Raw genomic sequence first — 23,427 nt, forward strand, 5'->3', positions numbered from 1 at the left:
GTGAGGTAAGAAATATGGGAAAAGCACTAAGGAACTATGTATGTGACCAAGATTAATCTATTATTTGCTTAGCTACTACATTGGAAGATAATTTTAACAACTTGGTTAGGGAAGTCATAATAACCCATTTAAGTAGTTAATTTAAAAATTACATTGCTTTACTTTTAATAATGCTTTATGATAAATCACAAAATAGAGTTCATAAAAAGTCAATGATAGGGCCTCCCCGGTGGTGCAGCGGTTGAGCGCTGGGTTGCGAAGCTGCCCGCAGCCTCTGCAGCGCTGGTTCAATCCCCGGCTGCTCCCCGGCCACCTGAGGAGGGTCCCACATGGCGCGCAGACCTCTCCTGCCGCCCGCTGCTCCCCTCAGCAGTGTACTTCAGTCCTTCTGCCTGCTCTGCTCCCTGCTCTGGCTCTGGTGAATTCTCTCACCCTCCCACGCTTCTGATAGATTGGTCTGTGCAGTATATGGATAAATAAATAAATAAATAAATAAACTATATAAATATAGTGCTTATATAAATAAATAAATAATTTTTATAGATTGTTTATAAATAAATTTTATTTTTATAAATTATTTATAAATAAATAAATCTTTAAAAAAAAAGTCAATGATATAGTCACATGTTTTTCCTCCTTTACTAGAAACATGACTAAATTATGTTTATAAAGTGAATTAACTGTTGGATGTTACAGTGAATTTTTTCAGGAATAAAGTAGTTTGAGAAAGGAGACATCTAAGTCTCATGTTACCCATGTGAGGCAGAACCCTGAGTGTTAACAATGAAGCTGGTTTATCTGAGGTTTGAACCAGCAGTAGTCACTTTTATCAAAGTGATGACAACTGCCCCTTACCCTTACCCCAGGAGGTGGCATTTCAGTTTGCAAATTGATTCCACACAGAAAACTACAGACCCATAGACTTCATCAGAATGGGGTCTAAGAATAAGAAGAATGCCATTATAATATTAACAATTCTGTTCACTCATTTAGAATCTGTTTTCATTCTAGTATCCCTCTGTACCTTCACACTTTTGATTTAGATCATCATTTAGTATTTCTTTATTTGGAAAATAAAAATGCCTCCTGCTACCAATCTCAAAACAGTTGTAGGGTTTAAATGAATCAAAGGTTTGTTTGAGATGTCATAGTTTTATATTTTTCCAAGGTTTTCAATTAACAATTTTTTTCTTAGAGCTTTGTTTTTTCTCACTAGTCAATATACTCATAAGAAATCTATACAGTAATTAGAAAGAAACAATTTTGTTTTTCTCGTTTGTTGATAATCTCAGCAGACAAGTACTTGTTGATATTCAGCCTACACACAGAAGATATAATGTATGGTGAATTTCTAAATGTAAATGTATTATAAATGCTTATACCTCAGATTATAGCAAGAGTTCTACACCACTGGTTTTTACTTTATATATTATACACACACACACACACACACATATATATAATATATTATATATATATACTATATTTATATATATATTAAAAAAAACTTCTGGACATGATTAGAAAAAATGGAAAGTGTGACTCTGGTAAGGTATAAAACATTTCTGCATGGTCATTGCAACCAACTCAATTATCACTATTGTCAGCATAGTAAAAGTATAAATTTTCAAGCAAGAGGTTCAAAAATGTTGCTGCAAGGGAAAGTTTTTCATTTAAAACGGTAAGTAAATGGGTCATATACTCATTTGAAGTTTCAGCTATTCACAAGTTAACGCTGAAAGACCCATTTGTAACTTTGATGAGATACTATAAACTTGACCTTCGGGACTGGGGCACTGGGCTGTATCATGAGCCTCGCCCTTCAGTCTTATCCTAACACTCTCTGCTCTTCATTGTTCTCTTCCTCATTGGATATATATTTTATGGGAAAAAAATAATATGGTGTAATTCAAAAGTAACCCTCGAGTCAAGATCTGCTGTACTCAAATCTGATTGCACAAAAACAATTTGTTAAACACAATTTAAGCTTAGTAATTATAACATATTTTCTTTTCTGAAATTTATCATTATGCCATCAAATTCTATCTAAAACGAGTTCATATTGATTGCCTTTTTGATTCTCTTTCCAATCATTCTTCTTTGAACCAATACATGAACAACATACACTATTCTTGGGGTATATAGACTCTCTTAATGTCTTAATCCATTGACCTATGCCTTTTCTAAAATCAGAGAAATAATAGACTGAATATTTTCATTCTCCATTCATGAAGCTGGTGAGATTATAAGACCTTGTCTGAAAATACCTCTTATTCTGCTCAGTTAATGGTTCTCTATCTAAATTTCAAGAAGTTAAGACAATCTGACTTTTTAAAAAATGGAAACAGACACTCGCACAAGTAACATTTCATCTTTGTCACTAGAAAACAAAATTCCCTTACCAAAATAATAACACATGCAGGTGATTAAAAGCTAGTCATCTCTTCATTAAAAGAAGTCCTATGAGACTTGAATCAGAGCACATATAAACAGTGTGATTATAATCTATATTTTAAGTAAAACAAATTTGAACTATTCTGTAATTCATACTTGACAAATATTAGTAGTTCATGTTATACTAGAATTCCTAGGTCGTTTTATGAAAGCAGATCAAAAACATTTTATTTTATCAAAGTTTTGTTTTTGTGTTTGTCTAAGCAACCAAGGTGTAATGTCTGCCTTAGCCTAAGCTACTGTCAGGAGACACTTAGTTTTTTTAAATGGCCTTACTATCAATTTAATACAGTTTCTTTTTATAATTATCAAATTATATGGAATTTTTTAGTTTAAATTTTGGTGTGTGTCCTCCCTATTAAGAAAAAAATTGTAAGTGAAAGTTAGTGAAAGATTAACCATACACATGCTTGAAAATCTTGTTTAAAATATAAAGAGAGATGTCTCTGAGAATATAATGGGCAGAAATAAAAAGTATATAAAATATATTTTTTATACATGAAAAGAGATGTGGTATATATTAACTGTGATATTATGTGTTCATTAAGATCTGTATTGCTAAGTGAGTATAGATCCGGAAGAAGTTAATGTAAGTATTTTAAAATGGGTTTGTATTTCTCTGATAAACAGCACTCTCCTTCTGTTTGTGATCATAGGATAAAAGCTCTGTAAGCTTGTATATGTTCATTTTTACTGCTACATCATGTAGTGTGCTCTTAAGATTGAGATCTCATTCGCCAGGAAGCATTTCTGTCTAAGATTAATTGCCCTTTTAAAATCAGCGTTTGATGTATTCCTTTGGCTATATCCTGGCTTGGTTTAACCCTCTTTGACCTGACCTCGCTGACTATTACCGCTGAGGCTGAGTCAAAATCCTTCAGCATGATGTATGCACTTCAGATTTCAGCCTGTGGTTTTTCATGTCGATGGATTCAATTAGTTGGCGTTTTACTAATGAACATATCAGAGGTTAAAGAATTTGCCAGACAGAACAAAATTGTTCAAACTGGTGGTAATCAGAAAACTCATTTTTTTATTTTATGTTTAGGGCTTTTTAGAAGTATGAAGTATTTTTCAAAACCTCTACCTTCAGCATCACACATTCCAAATAGCAAATAAAGTAATTTTGTGTTTAATTATAAAATGTAAACATGAAGCCACAAAGCTTTTAAACACAATAGTTATACTGCTTGGCCTTACATTTCTGTTATTCCATATTCACAAATATGGACTGAAAACACTTACTGAATTAAACTGAAATTTTCTGATTAAAGCATTTTCCTTTGAAGGCACACCATCTATTTATGTAGCTTCCTTTAAATTCAAAAAGATTTCACATATTTATTATACTTACTAACAGTAAGAAAAACTCATTCATCTTGATAGAATCTCAAATAACCTGTAAAACTATCAATAGATCACATCCCTTGTAGAAACTGGCTGAAAAATAAGGACTAAAATGCAGATCAGGATGGGAAAGATTATAAGCTATTGCTAATAAAATTTCTGAAGGATTCATCACATGCTCTGAGTTCTCAAGTGGTATATTTTAAAATATATAGTTGATTTTGGAAGTTTTTTCCCCCCTCTGCCTGAATATTTTCATCTTTAAAAATTAAAAATAAGAACCTTACCCAAAATCTATTAAGTAATGTGAGCATAGTACAAATAAAGGTTTATTGGATATGTAGATGATGTGCTCTACTGCGTTTTGAGAATAACCTGGATTAATCCAGAAATGTTTTCAATACTTAAGAGTTTTTTTAATGTCATTTATTTAGTTGTTTGTATAATGACTGAGTCTTTGGGTTTAAGTTTAAGAGTTTTTTTAATGTCATTTATTTAGTTGTTTGTATAATGACTGAGTCTTTGGGTTTAAGTTATTGTAGTCTTTTTTTCTTAGCACATTGCTAAAATCATGTGCCACAGGACATAATAAGACTGAGTAATTTGGAGTATATATTAAATGAGGCCACATTCTCACAGCCTTTTGCATGCTATCACATAATTGTATCCATTTTTTCTATCTCTTTTGGTAGATCTAGTACTAAAAGAATTATCCCCAATATTGATTGTTCATCTTTTGTTGCTAATACATGGTCTTTCAAAAAGCAGTCTTTTCTTCACCTGTTCTTTAAGTATTATCTTTAAGACTCTTGAATTTTTTTTTTTTTTAGGCGTAAATGCGAGAGGGGAGTAGGAAAGAGAGCCACTCACTATTGAATACCTACTCTGTCCAACCCCTGTGCTGAGCTCTCTAAGTACTGTGCTTGCATTGGCCATTTGGTCCTCCATGCAACCCTGGAGAATAGAATTCTTTATTTACATTATAAGAGGAGGAAACTGACTCAGAAAGTTATTTGCCTACAGATTCAAAACTAGTGAATTATACTGATTTTTAACTCAGAAAGAAATATTTTGCTATTTAGGTGTTAAAGACTCATACTACTACTGGAAAACATGTTGGTGATCTCTTCTAGGACAGTGGTTTACAAACTGGCCCATAGAGTTACATCAGACATTACCATGGGTCTTAAGTCAGCAAGCAGTACGACTTGGGGAACAGTCTCAATCCCACATCAACCAGAGCTGCCCCACTTTCCCCTGGCTTGTATGTTGGGTTTCTGCGTAAAATTTTGTGTGAAGAAAAATTCTATACCTATGTTGTAAGATCTGTTTAAGAGAACATTTAAAAACAGAGGTTGATTCAGAAGGTCTAGAGAGGGGCCCAGCTTTTCTAATTCTTCCAAATGATTTGATGGTCAGCCAGATTTGTATAACATGAATCTAGACAGACGCCTTCACTATATATATAAGGCAACACCCTAAAAGAGATGTGAGGCTTGCCCAGAGTCCTCCAATACCAGAATTAGAATTCAGATTGTCTACCTCCCAATTTGTATTTCAGTAGGACCTGAACTGTCAGTGTGTAGTTGGCACTGTGGTCTATTTGTCTCAATTAGGTACATGTGTGTGTACAGATGTACGTCTACATCTGTGTGTAGGCATCATTTTTTATCATAAATTACCATTGTTTTAAATTCATAATTTTCACTAATGAATTATGTGGCTAATATGAATTTCTGTCTCTTCCTTTTGCTATGTAACCTTTCTATATAATTATATGTCTATATAATTATATACATATGTACATACACACTCACACACATACACATATAGCTTCTGCGGTAGTTTTTCTAGTTCCACAATATCTGAGTATATTCAAGTCTAAAAGTAGATGCTAGTTAAGAATTCAATTTGTTTTTATTAGTCTGTTGGTGATAAGACAAAGTTACATAATACATTTACATTATTATCTTCTTTATAATACTTGGACTTTAAGATAAATATAAGGGATGAAATTTTGTGACATTCTCTCCATTGACTTAGATATAATCTCTTCAGATTTAATATCTAACTCTTAAAGTGAATTGAATCCCTTCTCTGCCTGAAAAAACAGATTTCTGATATTTGTTTCTAGCCTTTTCCTTAATTCACAAACCTGAAGTACTTATGAATAACTGTCCTTACAATTATAAGAGAAATTAAAGCAATTAGGCTTAAAAATGGCTACGTGGACATTCTCTAATGTAATGATGTGTACTCTTCAAAATTGTAAAGGGTAAGAAATGCCAAAAAAGGCTAAAAGCTGTTGAGATTGAAAAACTGAGGTTTTTTTCATTTATAGACGATTCATATAGAGACAAGAAAATGTGTGATTCCTGGACTAGATTTTAGACTGGAAAAAGAAAATAATTGGGATGGCTAATAACACTTGAAATGATTCTATCAGTATTAATTTTTTATTTTGATAAGTATACTGTGACTATATAAAAGAATATATTAGAGAATATCTTTTCTAGAAGGTACCTACAAAATCTTAAGGGGTAAAAGGCTCATTGTTTCTAATTTACTCTCAGATGATTCAGAAAATAATTATATACACGCATGATGATAATGGCATATCTAAGAAATTGATTAATCTGAGTGAAGGGAAGTCTTTGTGCTATTTCTATAACTTTTCTCTAAGTGTGAAATTATATGAAAATTGAAGCCATCCCCCAAAATGTGTCCAATAAGAGAGCATTTATATAGATTACTGTCTTAAATGTTTGCCTGACTTTCAAGCAGCAAACTTAATTTTTTTTTTTTTTAATCCTGAGTGGGTGAGGTGTGGAGTAACATTTTTCTCCTGAGTCATTTGCTTTGTAGTGACATATTTCTATTCCCGAGTACTAAATTCTAGATTCCCATTTTGAAACACAAAGACATATTTACCAAAAACATGGTTTACTTTAGTAATACCATCAAGTGTTTCCTTTCTACTATTAGAAAAACAGAAACATCTGCTGATTTTTCACTGCTCCATTTTGTTAGTTGTGATATTGCCAAAATGTCCATTCCTTCTTATTATTTATGGTAGCATGAATTTGGGTGACAGCATTTCTCCTTGGTTTACCTGAAAAAATTTCGACTTTGTTGTTTTAATAACAAAGGCAGTCTTGATGGGTAGAGAGCTCTTCTACGTGGTAGAGCTAGCCCTCAAGAGCTAGTCTCAAAGCATTTATTTTGGCAGTATATTCTACCAGCCACGAAATTATCCAAGCTCTGAAAACATGTATTGACCAATTGCTAAGTATGCTAGGCACGGGGGTACAGTGAAGGATGAGAAATTTTTAGTTACTAGTTCCAAGTGAACTGCCATCCCATTGTAAGAATCCTTCTGGTAACCATTGTGTTGTTGGGGAAAGTTAAGAAATAAAAGAGATAATATAAACAGGTGAAATGTTTGGACAAATGTAATAGTGACAAACTATACTTAAAATATTGTGCTGAGGGATATAATGGTCCTATATCCACTTTAGTTACTGATTAAAAGTGACCCCAGTTTCAACCAGAGAATCAGTGTTGCCTGGTCAGGTTTCCGATAAGGTGATTTATTGAGTTTGTTGTACCCTTTTGTCTCAGACACACAGTGTTTGAGTGGATTTCATGCTGTGTTGTATTTGCACCTATATTTAAATATGCTTTTGGTACAGTTTTTGGATATTGAGTTGTGGCTTGTTTCTTCTACTCTGCTTCAGAGCATCCAAAGTTTTAAGGAAAAACTTTAGAGATAAGGAACTTTTACACCACCACTCTTTCATTTTTTGACTCAGTGCTAAGTAGGAGGAAGATTCTGAGAATATTAAAATATTTCAAAGAAATATATAATAAGAATATGAAGAAAACTATACCGGAAATGTTTTCAGATATTCTAAGAAAGATTTAATACAGTAAAACCTTGACAGTGTAGAACTCGCAAAGAATGAATCATTCCATAGCTTAGGGTTTATACATTTGAACTTTAAAATTGTCTCAACGCACTAAAACCGTGCTTTTTATTACTACATTATTCTGTGTATAACTTAATCTTTTATTTATAGATGATTCATCACTATGAAAATCAATCATTGTATTACATCGTAATTCTAATTGTGTAAAAAGTATAGAAGCAAAAAGATCGGCAGAAAAATCAAAACAATGAAAGCATTTTTGAAGTTGGTAGTATTATGAGAGAACTTTTCTCCAAAATTGTTTTAAATCATGACAGTGATCCAGGGGTTTATTTGGAATTTTTATTTGGTCATCCATGGGATTGATAGTATTGTTCAATTTTTATTTTGGCACTCTTTTATCAATTATCTGTATTGTTTTTGTATCCTCACTTTGTCAAACTGTTGACCATCACCTCCCAGGACTGTGCTGCCTCTGAGAGGAAGTTGAAATATTTCTTTAAAAGGGGCTCTTGTTTCAGGTGCCAGCCAAGCCATTATCACCATACGTCATCAGCCCATTTTGCCCAGATGTTAGAGCACTTGGGATGCAAAAGTCATTTTGATCAGGGAAAAGTAGGGTATTTCCCTCTCATAGTTCCAGGAATTCCCAGTTTCCTTGTCTTCTATCTCCAGGAAGCTGAAAGAGACAAACCTGAAAAGCTGAAGAGAACAAAAATTGTTCCAAAGGAGTGATAAAGTTGTTGAAACCTCAATATTATGTTTTGTTTCATAAGAGGGATTTAATTTTGCTTTCCTACAACAATCAGGGATGCTTCTGTTTACTTTTAAAATCTTCAGTACATCATACTAATCCTAAAAGACACAAAACTAACCTTCAGTTTAATTTGCAATAAAATTTGAATTGAAAAGTATGAATTGCACCCCCTTTTAATTAGCGAATGCGTGTTAACAAAAATCAATCAGGTTTCATGACTAAAACAGGAATACCTGAGTCAGATTCATAGTTTCTTCTCATTAAAATTTTAACTCTTATTCTAATGCCTCTAGGACTTTCAGCTACATATTTGAACAATGGTACTGAAAATTAACCTACAGCTCCCACCTGTTTTATTAAAAATCTTCCTAAAATACTGATCTTGATTTCTAATCACTTTTTAATTTTTTTATATATTTTAAATGTGTTGACCTCCTTCATGTACCTGTTGTTTTTAATAACCATGTAGCACAGTTTTTAATGTGTTACTAAAATAAATTTTGGTCAGTGGGTACAGTGCGCTGTTTTCTCCACTATAGTTTCATTAACGTCAATCTTAGGTAAGCACAGTAATTAAGAAAGAATGAATACTTTCACATATAGCAACAGAATTTTTTATCAGAATTCATTGTAACCCTCAGGTTTCTGTTTTGTGTGATACATACTGCAACATGTGAACTTTCTCCATGTCCACATTTCCTGCTGGGGAGACAGTCCAGGTTTGACCTGTTAAAGCTGTAAAATCCACTGAATTTGCTAAGGATTCTCAAAGGGCAACGGGTTGTTTTCCCTTTAGCTGTTTTGACTCACTGATTATGGTCGGATGTCTTTTTTGGAATAGATGGGGAGAAGAAGAATCAAGTGATGATTCATGGAATTGAGCCAATGTTGGAAACGCCTCTGCAGTGGCTGAGCGAACATCTGAGCTACCCCGATAATTTTCTTCATATTAGTATCGTCCCGCAACCAACAGATTGAAGGGTCCACTATTTGCCTGAACGGAATCACCCTTCGACAGGATTTACCAGAGCATGTCACCCTTCTGCTTCAGTCAGGTTTGGTGGAAGCAACCTGACCAGAAACACTGCTGCAAGCCAAACAGGAAAAAGATCCCATGTCAGATAAGGGCACTTGGCTGGTCGTAGCCTGCATCACCACTGCTTTCCTCCACTGCCGTCATTAAACCTCAGCTGCGACATGAAAGACTTCACAGGACCACTGCAAGTCTTCTGTTTTCTTGTAAAATATAATGAAGCCGAAACCTTCGGCCTAAGAAGAAAATGGAAATATGTGCCACTCAATTTGTATTTCTGATTAACAAATAAACAGGGGTATTTCCTAAGGTGACCATGGTTGAACTTTAGCTCGAGGGAGTGGAAACATTGGTTTAATTTTCAAGAGAATTAGACTTAAGAAAGTAAAAGAGAAATTCTGTTATCAATAACTTGCAGTAATTTTTTGTAAAAGATCAAATTACAGTAAACCCATCTTTCCTTAAAGAAAATTTCCTATGTTTACAGTCTGTCTATTGGTATGCAAACAATCTTGTAACTTTGATAATGAACAGTAAGAGATTTTTAAATAAAGCCTCTAAATATGTTTTGTCATTTAATAACATACAATTTTGTCACTTTTCCAGTACTTTCTGACTCACAGTAGATCACTGTTTTTACTCTATGTGTTACCATTCACACTGGTTGTCACTGGCATGGAATGGATGGAGGGCGTAGAATAACTTGTCTCAGGAGCTTTCACAGAGTCTTTTTGCTGCCAACTTTTAAATCTGTGTTCTTTACATGCTAAAGGCATTAATAATGCTACCATTTATCTTTGCTGTTTTATCACTGTAAACCTGTCAAATCATAGTATGCTAAGTATCTGTATAAGATAATTTTGTATTTTTGGAAAAACCCTTTCCTTTCCAAGCTAGTGTTTTTCATTGGCTCCAGTTCCAATATTTCACTGTGGTGGTCCCTGGCAGTCAGTCTTTGAAGTCTAAAGATTACCGATCTCTTGACTGCAGTAGCTTTTCCTTAACTTTACCAAAAATATTCTGAGATGACTGGAGTTCTCATTCACTATAAGGAAACTTCCGCTGCACTTTATTACCACGCTGCTGGGACTCTGCCAGCTGCACGTATTTGTGCATCATCCTTGGTTTCTTGTGCGCCGGCTTGCTGTCCATGTGGAACGTCAGCCCACTTGAGTATGCTGACAGACATAATATCCTACAACAATGGTTTTAGATTCCAAAATAAAAATGAATGTGTTTCTTACAAAAATCATATGAATGTTGAAGTGAAATCCTGGTATTGCTCACTTCTTCCTTTTTCCTTTTGTGATTTTCACTGATTAATATCAGATTGATTGGCAGGACAAGGTTAAAGTTAATGAAAGATCAAATGGTCGGGGATGGAAAATAGAAGAATCAAGAAGAAAGACATAGGGTGCCAGAGCGATCAGAGAAAAACAGAAGCAAGTAGCAAATAATTGGCTAATGTCAATGAAATGAAAAGTGCCATTTTAGTAAAGGCAGGGAAAAAAGCATATCTGGGTTACTAAAGTTTAAAAAACCCACTGACTTGTATTTTTCAAGAGATTGATCTGAATATGATTGCTCACATTAAAAGTGTTTATTCGTCTATTCAGTTTGGGGGTTTTCCCCCTTGATGTTTTGACAGACCGAAGTGAGCTTCAGTGAGTGAAAGGATCAAAATGCCAGGGAGTGTAGCTGTGAATAAGAAAGTGTGGTAAGAACAGTAAGCCATAATAGTTTTCCACAGACAAGACCAGTGTGAGGTCTTGGGCTTCACCAAGCAGCCGAGCTTTACTTCCAGGTTTGAAAGTAAATTTTGTCAAGCCATTGCCCATTTTCACATATTTGTTCATCATTACACCAGCATCCTAATTGTGTTACTCTAGTCCCAAGTAAGTCTTCCTCTGATACCCAGAGGAAGAATAAAAACAAAAATTAGTGCTAGCTTAAATATCTATTTTTGTTTCTTTTTGTTGAATATTTAAATTTTATGGTTTATTAAAAAATTAAATAAATAATGTGTCTGTCCTTCTTTCCAGAAGTTAGAAATGAATTTTATATATAACAGGTTCCCACTCAGGGAATCATGAAAATTTCCCTACTCTTATACCCATCATAAAAGTTTTTCAAAGGCAGAAAAGTTATGAGGGTAAAGGAGAACATGTGAATGAAAATTAGAGCGCACCACAAATTGCAGTCTGCTTGTTTTAACTCATCTTTGGTAGTGCTCCGCCTCGCCCCAAGAAATTTAAAATCTGTTCTTAAATATTCGGCATTGTTAACTAGGAAGGAGTAAGTTCAGCTTAAGTAGAGTAAAACATTGCTTGTCCTTCGTAATGTTACTTTTCATAGGGATGACCTAAGTTCTGACCAGGGATAGAGATGAGCTGATAAGCACCTTATCCCACAGGAAGTCCCAAAGTAGCTCAGAGTTAGACAAGTTGACCTACCAGCCTCTACAGCAGCACGTATAGACCACATCCCACTCAGTTTGAGATGAACCCATGAGTGGACTAGTCTCATTCTGTGTAACCCCTGAAAAATGATCATTTGCTAAGAGAGCACAATATATGGGATTTGATATTGTGACAGTAACATAGTGGTTACCTTTCTAGAATTTTTTTTTTTTTTGATTATAGGGTTTAATTTTTATAGGTTACTTCCTTTCAGTTTTCAGAAATTTAATTTTAAGTGGATCATTTCGAAGAACAAGTCTCACTTTTTATTTATTATACTATCATATTTAGGCCTGAGGTGAGTTGAGTTTCCTGTTTGATGCGTTAACGTAGTAGAAATAGAAGTTTTGAATCTTTGGAGTATGGTGGGAAAAAAATCGTGTGTGATTATATTTGCAGGTTTCCTCCACTATTCTAAACTAGAGCCTTTCTGCTGGGTAGGTTATTTGGGGGGGCTGGGAACACTGAAAGATCATTCTATATAAACTAAAGGTGAGCGTATTCTCAATCCCAAAATCAGCCTATCCAATCATACCAAATAGTAACACACTACTTTTGAATAGCAGGGAAACCTGTATAGTCAGTCCCATTCATAGCCAATCACTGGAATGAAGTAAGTCAAAATACGTCAATTTCGAGTGCTATCTTTTTCTAAAGTGTTTTCAAAATATTTTCATTTCCTGGTCTTTTGAAAGTATTGAAAATTATTCACAGGAGTGCCAGGGATGAGATAAGAGAGGCATGCCTCTTTTCAGATAATTTGAGATCAAGTGACACTTTGTAAAAATACATTTACCATATAGCTTTATATGACAAGAATCCTTTAATTTCTCTCAAATATGCATTATAAGTTTGATTCTTTGTACTTAGTAGCAACTGCAATAATACTATGGACTTTACTAATCAAATTACAGTATTTGTAAAGAGAAGACCAGTTTTCAGATCCTTTAGGTAGCTTTTTGTGAAATGTTTCAGTTTTTAGAAACTTTGGTTAGCCAAGAGTGTGTTGGAATGGCTAACAGTGAGATAAAGACAAATCTGTAGACTTAGGAATGTCAGTGTGCTGTGACATATGAATGGATTGTTCTGCAAGTGATTAATTTGGCTTTCCCACTATCTTCCCCACCCCCACATAACCAAGCTTTTTCCTCTGGTTTCCCTGGTTCTTAGTGGAGCATCTAGTTCCACTGGTGCTTTCCAAAAGTGTGTGAAAAGGAGAAAAAATTAACTTAGAATTATTTAATGACACTTTAAAATCTGTGCTATATTCTGTTATAAAAATAGGAAGAACCTTGTCATTTAGAAATCAGTATACAAAGTGCAGTCAGTTCGGGTTTGCATTACTGCAGAAGACTTGCTTACTCAAACCGGCTACTTTCAGCAGGAACCACTGTGGATCAGCTCCTTGCGTTAGTCCACATTCACGTTAGCTGCGTAGACCACAGCACAGATCTTCTGTTTCAACATCACTCTAATTTCAGCAGCCCCTTAAGTGGAGGCTATTCTCATCTAGCATCTGGAGGTATTTATTAATTCTGACCTTTTCATAAATGAGTAGTTTGTGCCTTGCTTTTGCCTCCAGACTTCACTTCTGAAAATGTAATACGTTTTTAACTAGGGAAATGTGTTAAACCTATGAGCACAGTTATTCAAACTAAGGTAGAGGATATCTGCTTCACATATTACTTAGAAGATGCTGAGGAGTTTTTCCTTTGTAACATTGTGGTTTATAATAACCATTTTGTGGTATTTGTTTCTTATAGTAAACATAAATTCCATAAGAACAGAGACCAGGTCTGCTTGGCTTAGTACTATGCCCTGAACCTGGGATGCAGTAAACTATGCTAATAGTTAAGTAAAAGTTTGGGAAAAGCTGTTTGGTATATCACCCTTCTAGAGTTTAAAGCACACTGCTATTTTGTCCAGTATTTCCAGATATGTCTGGATTCTCCCCTACCTCCTAGTACTATATCATATTAAACTAATTTGAGAAATGCTACATTAAATTATTAAATCCCAGTGACCTAGTATTTGTAGCATGACTTATTGCTTCTTTTTTGACAACTCTATTTGAAAGACACTTTCAAGCTTCTGATTCCAAAATATCTTTAGCCTGTTTATTCTTTCCTGTTAGGTATGCCCCCAGTTTTTCAGTCTCACTCTTGAAATTAGTTCACCATCTGCATACTGAGTATCTCATATATGTGCAATGGATGCTGTAGTTTAGAATCCATTATGCCAATAATGGGTGGATAGGCTGGCTGCTCAGCAGTGCCATAATTTGGGTATATTCAGAGTAAGATCTAGTAAAGGATGGGACTACAAGATCTCTTTACAAAATACTCATTCCAATGTGAAAACGAAGGCAAGTGATCAATGGATTAGAAAAATGCCTTCTCAATCCTTTGAAATGATAGTAAATGGGAATCAAAGATGAATAATTGCTCTCTAGGTGCTACCGTAAAGCTAGACCAAAGGGCCATAAACTTAAGTGTGACATTCTAAGAAAATAATCCCAAGAGCCCCCAGTGAAATCCTTATAGCCAAGCAGAGGGGCAAGCTTTCAGGTGGGGGGGGTTTCTGTACTAGGAATACATGCTGTAGCATTTCTGATCTGTGGGGGGGATACTGGACTGGGTTGGGATCTACTTGTTGGGACTTTGTCATTTCTAGTTGCATGATTTCCTAAATTATGTTGCTGAAGGCTTACTCAAAACTGTTACCTTTTCCAGAGACAGTAACTCAGTGACCTCTCCATTGTATCTGAACTATTTTGTGCCTACGGCCAAGTTTCATTGCCTGGCCAACTAGCCTTTTCCTGGATATGTCATCTCAACCCTCCTCCTTAAGAATGTGGTCATCCCTAGTATCTACATTTTTTTTTTAAAGATTCATTTATTTATTTATACAAGCACTGGGTACAGTCAGAAGCGCAGGAGGGTGAGAGAATTCACCAGAGCCAGAGCGGGGAACAGAACAGGCAGACTGATGAAATACACTGCTGAGGGGAGCAGCCGGCACGGCAGGAGAGGTCTGCACGCCATGTGGGACCCTCGCCAGTGGCCAGGGATCGAACCGGCGCTGCAGAGGCTGCGGGCAGCTTCACAGCACATCACTCAACCCATGCGCCACCAGGGGAGGCCCCTAGTATCTACATTTCTATAGCTCCTTTTGTCTTGGCTTTGAAATTATCAGGTATTATGAAATGTAACTTACCTTGTTATCTCTGATTTATTTGAATGATGCTCATACTCATATGTAGGAGAAAAAGTTACTTGTGGAGCCTCATCAAATGTGGATTTGATGAGGGACAGTCAGGTCTGGGGGTGGGGGTACAGGGGAGGGAGAATATGTAAGATAGATAGACATCTATAGATAGAGATCTATAGATAGATAGGTAGATAGATCATATAGGAGCAAACTAGATAAAACCTAAATTACTTTTGGAGTACACCGTGCATAAAACGTTACTGTGAAAAAATTGAAATGCTTGGTAGGTTGTGATTCACAATAGTCCAAATCAGATGTGTGGTAAACATCTTTTATTCTGACCAGAGCAAAGCCCACAGTTAGTCCTAAAGAAAAACATTTAGTAACATCTCAGCAAAACTAGTTCTAATTGCTAACTCTCTATTAGACACATTCTCCCAGATTTTCTAAAATTCCCCATTATTCACTCATCTACTCAAATATTTATTGAACAAAAATAGGTAGTGGATGTTCTAGGAGGGATAAGACATGGTCTCTGACCTTAAAGGACCTCTGAAGAGAAGACAAACCAAAATAACCATATGGCTTAGTTACTGGAAATTAAAGTGAGAAACTTAAAATTCTATGAGAAATTAGAGCTGAGAAAACAATTTACTTTGAGCTAACTAGATGGTATCTTGCTTAACCTCTCGGAAGCATTTGACAGTTGATCACACCTTCACTCTTGAAACACTTTCTTCACTGGACACCACACCCTCTTGGTTTTCCTTCTACCTCAGCCCCTTTCTCGGTTTCCTTTGATGATTCTTTCTTATCCTTTTGCCCTCTAAATGTTGAAATTTCTCAGGGCACAAGCTTTGGTCCTTTTTCCTAGCTACTCTCAACTCATTCCAGGGCCTTTACCACCACTCACAGGTCTTCTCCCCTGAGCTCCAGACGTGTACCCAACCACCCACCTGGCATCCAGCTTAGATGACAAAACAACAGTTCAAACTCTATGTGGTCAAAACAGACTCTTGCCTTTCCCCCAAATCTGTGTCTCTCTTACCCTTTCCCATCTAATAAGTCCCAAAGTCTAGTATCTTCAATTCCTGACCTAGGTATCTCTAATTCCCCTTCTCTTCACATCCACATCCAATCCATCTGCAAGTTCAGATGAGTCTACCTTAAAATACTCCCTGAATATAGCTGCTTCTCCACCACATCACCTGCTACCACCTACAGCTAAGCACACATCATCTCTCTGGGCTACTCTGGGCTACTAAAACATAATGGCTTCATGGCCACTCCTTGATTAAATGTTCTTGTATTCTTTCATCCCACCCCAAATACATCTGAACTCTACCAGGTTCTGCTTGATCTGGTTGCTGCTTCTGACCTCATCACACTCTGCCTTTGCTGCTTTATTTTGTCCATACTAGCCTCCTTGTACCTCCTGCACCTTGATCACATCAAGATCATTCTCACTCCAGGGCCTCTGTATACACATCCATCTACCATGTATGAGCTGTATAACAGCTCACAGTCACTGAGTGTTTCCGTCTCAGTCACTGGTCTAAGTGCTTTTCACGTATTAACTCATTTAATTGCAGAACTACATGAGATAGTTCCTACTCTCCCCATGGGAAAACTGAGGCATGAGACAATTAGGTAACTCAGAGCATCATGAAGTAAGTAAGAGCCAGGATTTACATCTAGACAGAATAGGGCCCAGGGGCCACACTCTTACCCACTTCCTGCAGTTGCCTTGGCTTACTTTTGGTCTCACGTAGAAGGAAAGCTCCACGACAGTAGGCACATTGGTCTTGTTACCCCCACACCTTTGTTAGTGCCTGACATATCACAGGGCCTTTTTAAGCATTTGTTGAATGCATAAGTTTCTCTAGCTTCTGACTAGGTTAGGGGAAACTTCATTGAAGAAGATGGGCCGGAACTCGAAGAAAGGGAAATTCTTAAAAAAAAATACAACAACTGAGAAAAGAGAGAAGGAAAGTGAGTGACAATGAACCAGGTAGAGCAACATGAATAAAAGCACAGAGTAAAAGTTGTTCATTTGGGCGAGAATCAAGTCATTGACAGGAGAGAACAGGCAACACAGAAAAAAATATTCTGTTCTGACAAGACTATTGAAAACCTTGAGTACCAAGCTAAGGAGATGAGGTTTATCTGGTGTGCGGTAAGAGCCACTGGACGCTCTTAGTAGATAGGTTCAATGTTCAGAGCAACCATTGAGATGATGGCTCAGGGGCAGCGTGCACAGAGGAATTAGAACAGGCAGAGTTTGGGAGCCCAAAGGGAGAAAGTAGCCGTGACCACGCCACGAACATCTCTCAACTATCAGAGTAGATTCAGAAATGGAATTTTTAACCTTCACTCTTGCCCCTTCAATTCCTTTATTCATCCAGCAGCAGCCAGAAAGATCATTTAAAAGTAGTTCAGGGGCCTCCCTGGTGGCACAAGGGGTTAAGCACAGCACTGTGAAGATACCCATCCACAGCCTCTGCAGCACATGTTCAATCCCCGGCTGGCCAGGGAGCTACCCACATGGCGCTGCAGACCTCTCCTGTCTCGCCGGCTGCTCCCCTCAGCTGTGTATTTCAGTTAGTCTGCGTGTTCTGCTCCCCGCTCTGTCTCTGGTGAATCCTTTCATTTCCCGCACCTCTGGTCTATACTCGGTTCTTATATGCATAAATAAATACATCTTTTATAAATAAATAAATATTAAAAAAATAAAAGTAGTTCAGGTCCTGCAATGTTGTAATTTATAATAGACACACACACACACACACACACGCATATATTTATTTGATCTTCATCTCCATTTCTGGTGCTGAGTGAGAGCAACAAAAGTGTCTTTTGTTGTGTTAATGAGGTGATTTTTGGACTTCACTTAGGATGAAGGCTGGTTGCCAGGAGAAACAACCAGGTGATTAGAGGTTTGAATCACAGTACCCTCCCCTTGACCTCCAGGGAGGGGAGCAGGGCTAGAGGGATGGACCAGCCACTGAGACAATCAACCAGGCCTGTGTAATGAAACCTCCATAAAACCTCAAAAAGTTGGAGTTGAGAGAGATTCTGCATGTGAAAACTCATGAAGTTTGGGAGGAAATGGAGTACCTGGAGAGGCAGAGAAGCGCTGTACCCCCACTATATGCCTTGCCCTGGGCATCTCTTCCAACTGGCTGCTCCTGTGTTACATGCTTTTATAATAAAATGATAATCTAGTAAGTAAATGTTTCTCTGAGTTCTGTGAGCTTCTTTAGTAAATTAATTGAACCCAAGAGGAAGGAGCCTGTGGGAATCCCTAATATATAGTCAATTGGTCAGAAGGTCAGAAGGCTTGGTAACAACCTGGGCTTGGCATTGGCATCCGAGGTGGGCTTGGTGGGCAGACTTGTGGAATCTGATGCTGTATCTGGGGAGATAGTGTGAGATTGAGTTGAACCATAGGACACTGATGGTGTCCACATTGCTTGTTGGTAGTATAGAGAACCCCCTCCTCCCCAACACACACACACACACACACACACAGGAATTGGAATTGGTACAAGAACTATTTTCCCCTATACATGAATCTTTTAATGGTTTCCATTGTTTTTAGGGTACTGTAAAGTCCTTACCATGATACAGGGTTTTGTAAGATCTAGATACTTCCCTACCAGATTTATTCCCCTGTGCTCTTCCTTCTCTTTGCCATGCAACTCTCCTATACATCTCTCTCAGATTCTCAAAAGCATGAATTTTTTTTTTTTGTACAAACTTACCTCTATTATCCCTTCTCCAAGGAGTGTCTCCCCTCTTCTACCACTCTCCTTGGCTTGCTAATTCCTACTCATCCTTTCTCTCGATTCCTTGGGACTTTCCAACTGATCACTCCCTTCCTAGTAGGATTGCCAGATGTAGCAAATAAAAACAAGTCATTCAGTTAAAGCTGAATTTCAGATAAATGATTTTTACTCTAAGTACATCTATCCCATACTCTGCTTAAAATTATTTGTTCTTTATCTGAAATCCAACTCCACTGGATGCCCTGTATTTTATCTGGAAACACTACTTCCTGAACTAGATTTGGTTATACCGTTTCCTAACTCACTGTCTGCCTTTCTCCAGCATTTATCTCTTGTATTAATTGTTCCACATCTGTAAGTTCTATGAGGGCAGGGATGGTCTGCTTTGCTCACCAAAACATAGTATGTCATAGGCCCTCAATAGACATTTACTAAAGGAATGAAAACAATATGAGACTATTGGAGTTCTGGAGAGGGGCCAGCACTGAAGATACTGGCCAGCAAGTTTCCTGGTGGAGGTGACCTTTGAAGCAGGAGGTGTGGGAAGAGAGGAGAGAATGCACAGCAAAGGGGTACAGTAGAAAGAGGAGACATTGGGTGAAGCTAGGGGGAATACCCTTACTTGGGTGGCAGAAAAGAGGAAGAAGGGCAGATGCCAAAGACATTAATGCTAAAGAAAGAATTCATAAGTGGCAGAGGGATCTCGGGAAGTGACAGAGAATGCCCTTTGGATTCGACAGTGAAATACTTGGGGCCTTCAAGAGATTTGATTTGGGCTTGATAGTTATCAGTTTGCAGATTAGTCTTGAGAAATTTAGTGATTATAGAGGAAAGATTGTAACTGTGCTGTTAGCTTGGTGTAAAGAAAATGTGTGTGTGTGTGTGTGTGTGTGTGTGTGTGTGTGTGTTCTGTACGTAAGGCAGACTTCAATGTGTTTGTGAAAGGGAAGGAATCAGGAGAAGAGGAAGGTGGTCATCCTGGGGTAAGGGGTTCTATAAGGTCTAGAAAAGGTTCAGAAAAGAGGAAGAATGTTAAACTACAAAGAGGAGGAGAGTGGGAACAATGACTATTACAGTCATTTCTGATAAGCATGACTCTGGTCTCAAAAAAGGTCACATTTTCCTGTGACTTATTGTATTATTGTTATATATAAAGATCATATATACTGTTTATTAAGGAGTATAATCTGAATTCGAACATAATTAAGGCTTCTTATCACAGAGTTTCTCAAGCATGAACAGAAATAGGAGTCACCACCTGAGGTTCTTGCTTTAAATGTGATTTTAAATATGGTGGAACATGCACCCCTATGTTTATAGCAGCACTGTTTACAGTAGCTAAGCTTTGGAAACAGCCCAAATGCCCAAAAATAGATGACTGGATCAAGAAGATGTGGTACATATACACAATGGAATATTACTCAGCATTCAAAAAAGATAAACACATGCAATTTGCAGCAACATGGATGGCGCTGGAAGGGATCATGCTCAGCGAAATAAGCCAGAAAGAAAAAGAAAAATACCGGATGGTCTCACTCATAGCAGGAATCTAGAAAACTTAAATAAGGGACCAGGAAAATGAATAACTATAAGAAAGTAAAAATCAAAATCATCAAAAAGCTATGAACCAGAGACACTTTTAGGGGGGCGGGGGCGGGAGGGGAGGGATTGGGGTCAAAATGGGGGGGTTGCAATTGTATGGGGAATATAAAAATAAAATTTATTATTAAAAAAAAGAAAAAAGCATAGAAAGCTGTCTTGTAGGCCTGCTGCACTATAAAAAAAATAAATAAACAAAAATAAAATAAATAAATAAATATGGTGGAACAGGGCCTGAGATTCTGCATTTCCAACAAACACCCAAGGGATTCTATTGCCGCTGGTTTTAGCTCTTCCATCATTGGTTCTATGAAGATTTTTTTCTTTTAATGGCAGTGGAATGTGAATATTTTATATGTGTTTTAACCTTGTAGTGAAATCTATGCAAGATAAATTGAACATCCTTTTTCCTGAAGTTTGCTGGCATATGACTGAAATATATCTTCTCACAAATGCATTCCAGTTTTAAATAACTGAAAATGCTTATGTTTCTCAAACAGTAATTCTCTCAGTACTAAGAAAGGAGTTATCTTTGGAATTTGAAACCGTATAGCTTTTGGAATGTGAGAAAACCAGAAAATTGCTTAAAAACAAATGTCATCCTAATGAAACATTTGTCTAGAGTGAATTATTGATCAGTTGTTTATTTAAGGGATCTATTATTTGTTGATTCAAAGAGACTTGAGAAATTTTTTGCACAAATTTTTTAGTGTGATTCACTATTGATGGTTTTGAGATGATTTTTAAATGTCTATATTCCATAAAGTACTGCTTTTTATTTTATTATTTTATTTACACATACAAGAGCTGGGTAGGCCAGAGGTATTGGGGGTGAGAGGATTCACCAGAGACAGAGTGGGGAGAAAAACAGGCAGATGTACTGAAATACACTGCTGAGGGTAGCAGCGGGCAAGTCAGGAGAGGTCTACTGTGCCATGTGGGTAGCTCCCTGGCCGGGGATCGAATTCATGTTGCAGTGGCTGGTGATAGCTTGATAGTGCTGAGACTTAACCCCTTGCACCAGCAGGGAGGCCCCAAAGTAATGCTTTTTAACAGAAAACCACAAGTTAATGCAAAATAATACAAATATTCCAAAATAATTTACAAAATAATAAGATTTCATTTTAAAGATAATTCCTAGTTTAGAATTAATTATGGCAAATGTCTTCCTTTTTCAACCCCATCAGTGTACTTCTGTAACTTCATGTAAAGCCTTATTTTAGGATGTGTTAAGTGTTCACTTCAGCAGCACATATATTAAAATTGGAACAATGAAGAAGTGTTCAAAGCAAGGACTAGCAGGCAGGCCAGCCTACCTGTCTATCAGCCAATATGCAATAGATCCTGCTAAAGGCAAGGATTCAAAAGTAATCCAGGCATAAGTCAGAAAAAAAGGATGGGTGTAACCTGTAGCCAAAATTCAAAAATTTCTATCTCTGGAATCATTTTTAATTTTAAAATACTTCATATGTGCATAAAGTTTAAGAAGTTCCAAAGATGTACAGTGAAAATCGTTCTTTCTCCCCTTCTTTCTTTGTCTCCTTCACAGAACTGCCACTTCTGACCAGTTTTCTATGTGTATTTCAGAGAGCAGTTAGGCATTTACAGCCTGTGTGTAATACAAGCACATCCCAAAAGAGTAGAGTGATTATTTCATATTAATATACAATCTTCCCTATTTTTGCTAATGGCTGTATAATTGGATATAGTTTTCCATAACTTCCCCAAATTTTGAATTTTTATGTAAACTCTCGCCATGTACTTCAGATACCGTATCTGAACATGGATTCCCTGCTAACTCTCTCCATTTCCACGGTGCTGTGAGTCCCTACTGGGTTGAACAGGACAGGAGAACAGAGCAAAGATGCCCTTCACTTCTGCTTGTCAGCAACCTACTTATTAATATCAAACACTCCAAGAAACTAAGCTTATGTGCTAGCACAGCCATGCCTGTGATGAACATAAGGGCCATTCAAATCCAAAGCTAACATCTGCACGCTTTTCAGAAGCCTCTGATGATGCAATCATCACCATCATCACCATGTAAAACATGCAAATCCAGTAGGACCTGTGAAACCTAAAGTGACAACATTGTTTCTGGAGTTCAGGTGGAGTTCCTGAACTTGCCCATTTATCTGGCCACTCACCTATTCACCACATTTGTGAACATTAACTATTTCCCCAGTCACCGTTCGCGGTACTAGCATGATGAAAAGACAGACAAGGTTTCTTCCTTCAGGGAACTTCCTTCCAGTAGGGAGTATCTGAGTCCATTCCAAAGCCAGCCCGTCCTTGTCTCTCTTACTTTCCCAGTCTTGTCACTACTTTCTCTCATGTCCACCCTCACCCCAAACCTGTTTCTCCTCTCCATGGAAGCCTCCTTGCTTCACTCATGCCTTTTACCATCCTGGATGCTTTGCCTTACCTGTATTTATCTAGTCATCTGCCAGGTGTTTTTATGTGTCTTCTTTGTCCCCAGCAGGATTTTAAATGCTTTGTAGGAGCTCCATAAAACCCACTGAAGAACTGGCACTTGACAATAAGACTGAACTTTTATTTATGTAAATTTTTAATTTTAGAACAGTTTCATATTGACAGAAAAGTTGCAAAGCTAATACACAGTTCCTAAATTACCCTCACCTAGTTCATCCTACTGTTAGTATCTTATACGATAATGGCATATTTATCACAATTAATGAACCAAAATTGATATATTATTATTAACTAAAGTCCATATTTTATTCATATTCCCTTCGTGTTTCCACTAACTTCCCTGTTCTCTTCCGGAGTCTCATTAGGAAGCCACATTGTAAGTAATCGTCGTGTCTCCCATCTGGTCTTGACAACTTGA

The 23,427-nt window shown here is 36.9% G+C and overlaps 1 protein-coding gene across 1 annotated transcript in view; it reads left to right on the top strand.

Annotated features, from left to right (window-relative positions):
- Nucleotides 1-9,465, top strand: part of ATG5 (autophagy related 5) — a gene marked incomplete at both ends in the record, with an annotated part of 105,432 nt that extends 95,967 nt beyond the window's left edge. The window contains one exon of the mRNA XM_084227703.1: nt 9,329-9,465. Coding sequence (XP_084083829.1) covers nt 9,329-9,465 — 137 coding nt within the window. The remainder of the gene's footprint in view (nt 1-9,328) is intronic.
- Nucleotides 9,466-23,427: the final 13,962 nt, after the last annotated feature.

Source organism: Talpa europaea (genome assembly GCF_964194135.1).
Source record: "Talpa europaea genome assembly, chromosome: 2".
NCBI classification, from domain to species: domain Eukaryota; kingdom Metazoa; phylum Chordata; class Mammalia; order Eulipotyphla; family Talpidae; genus Talpa; species Talpa europaea.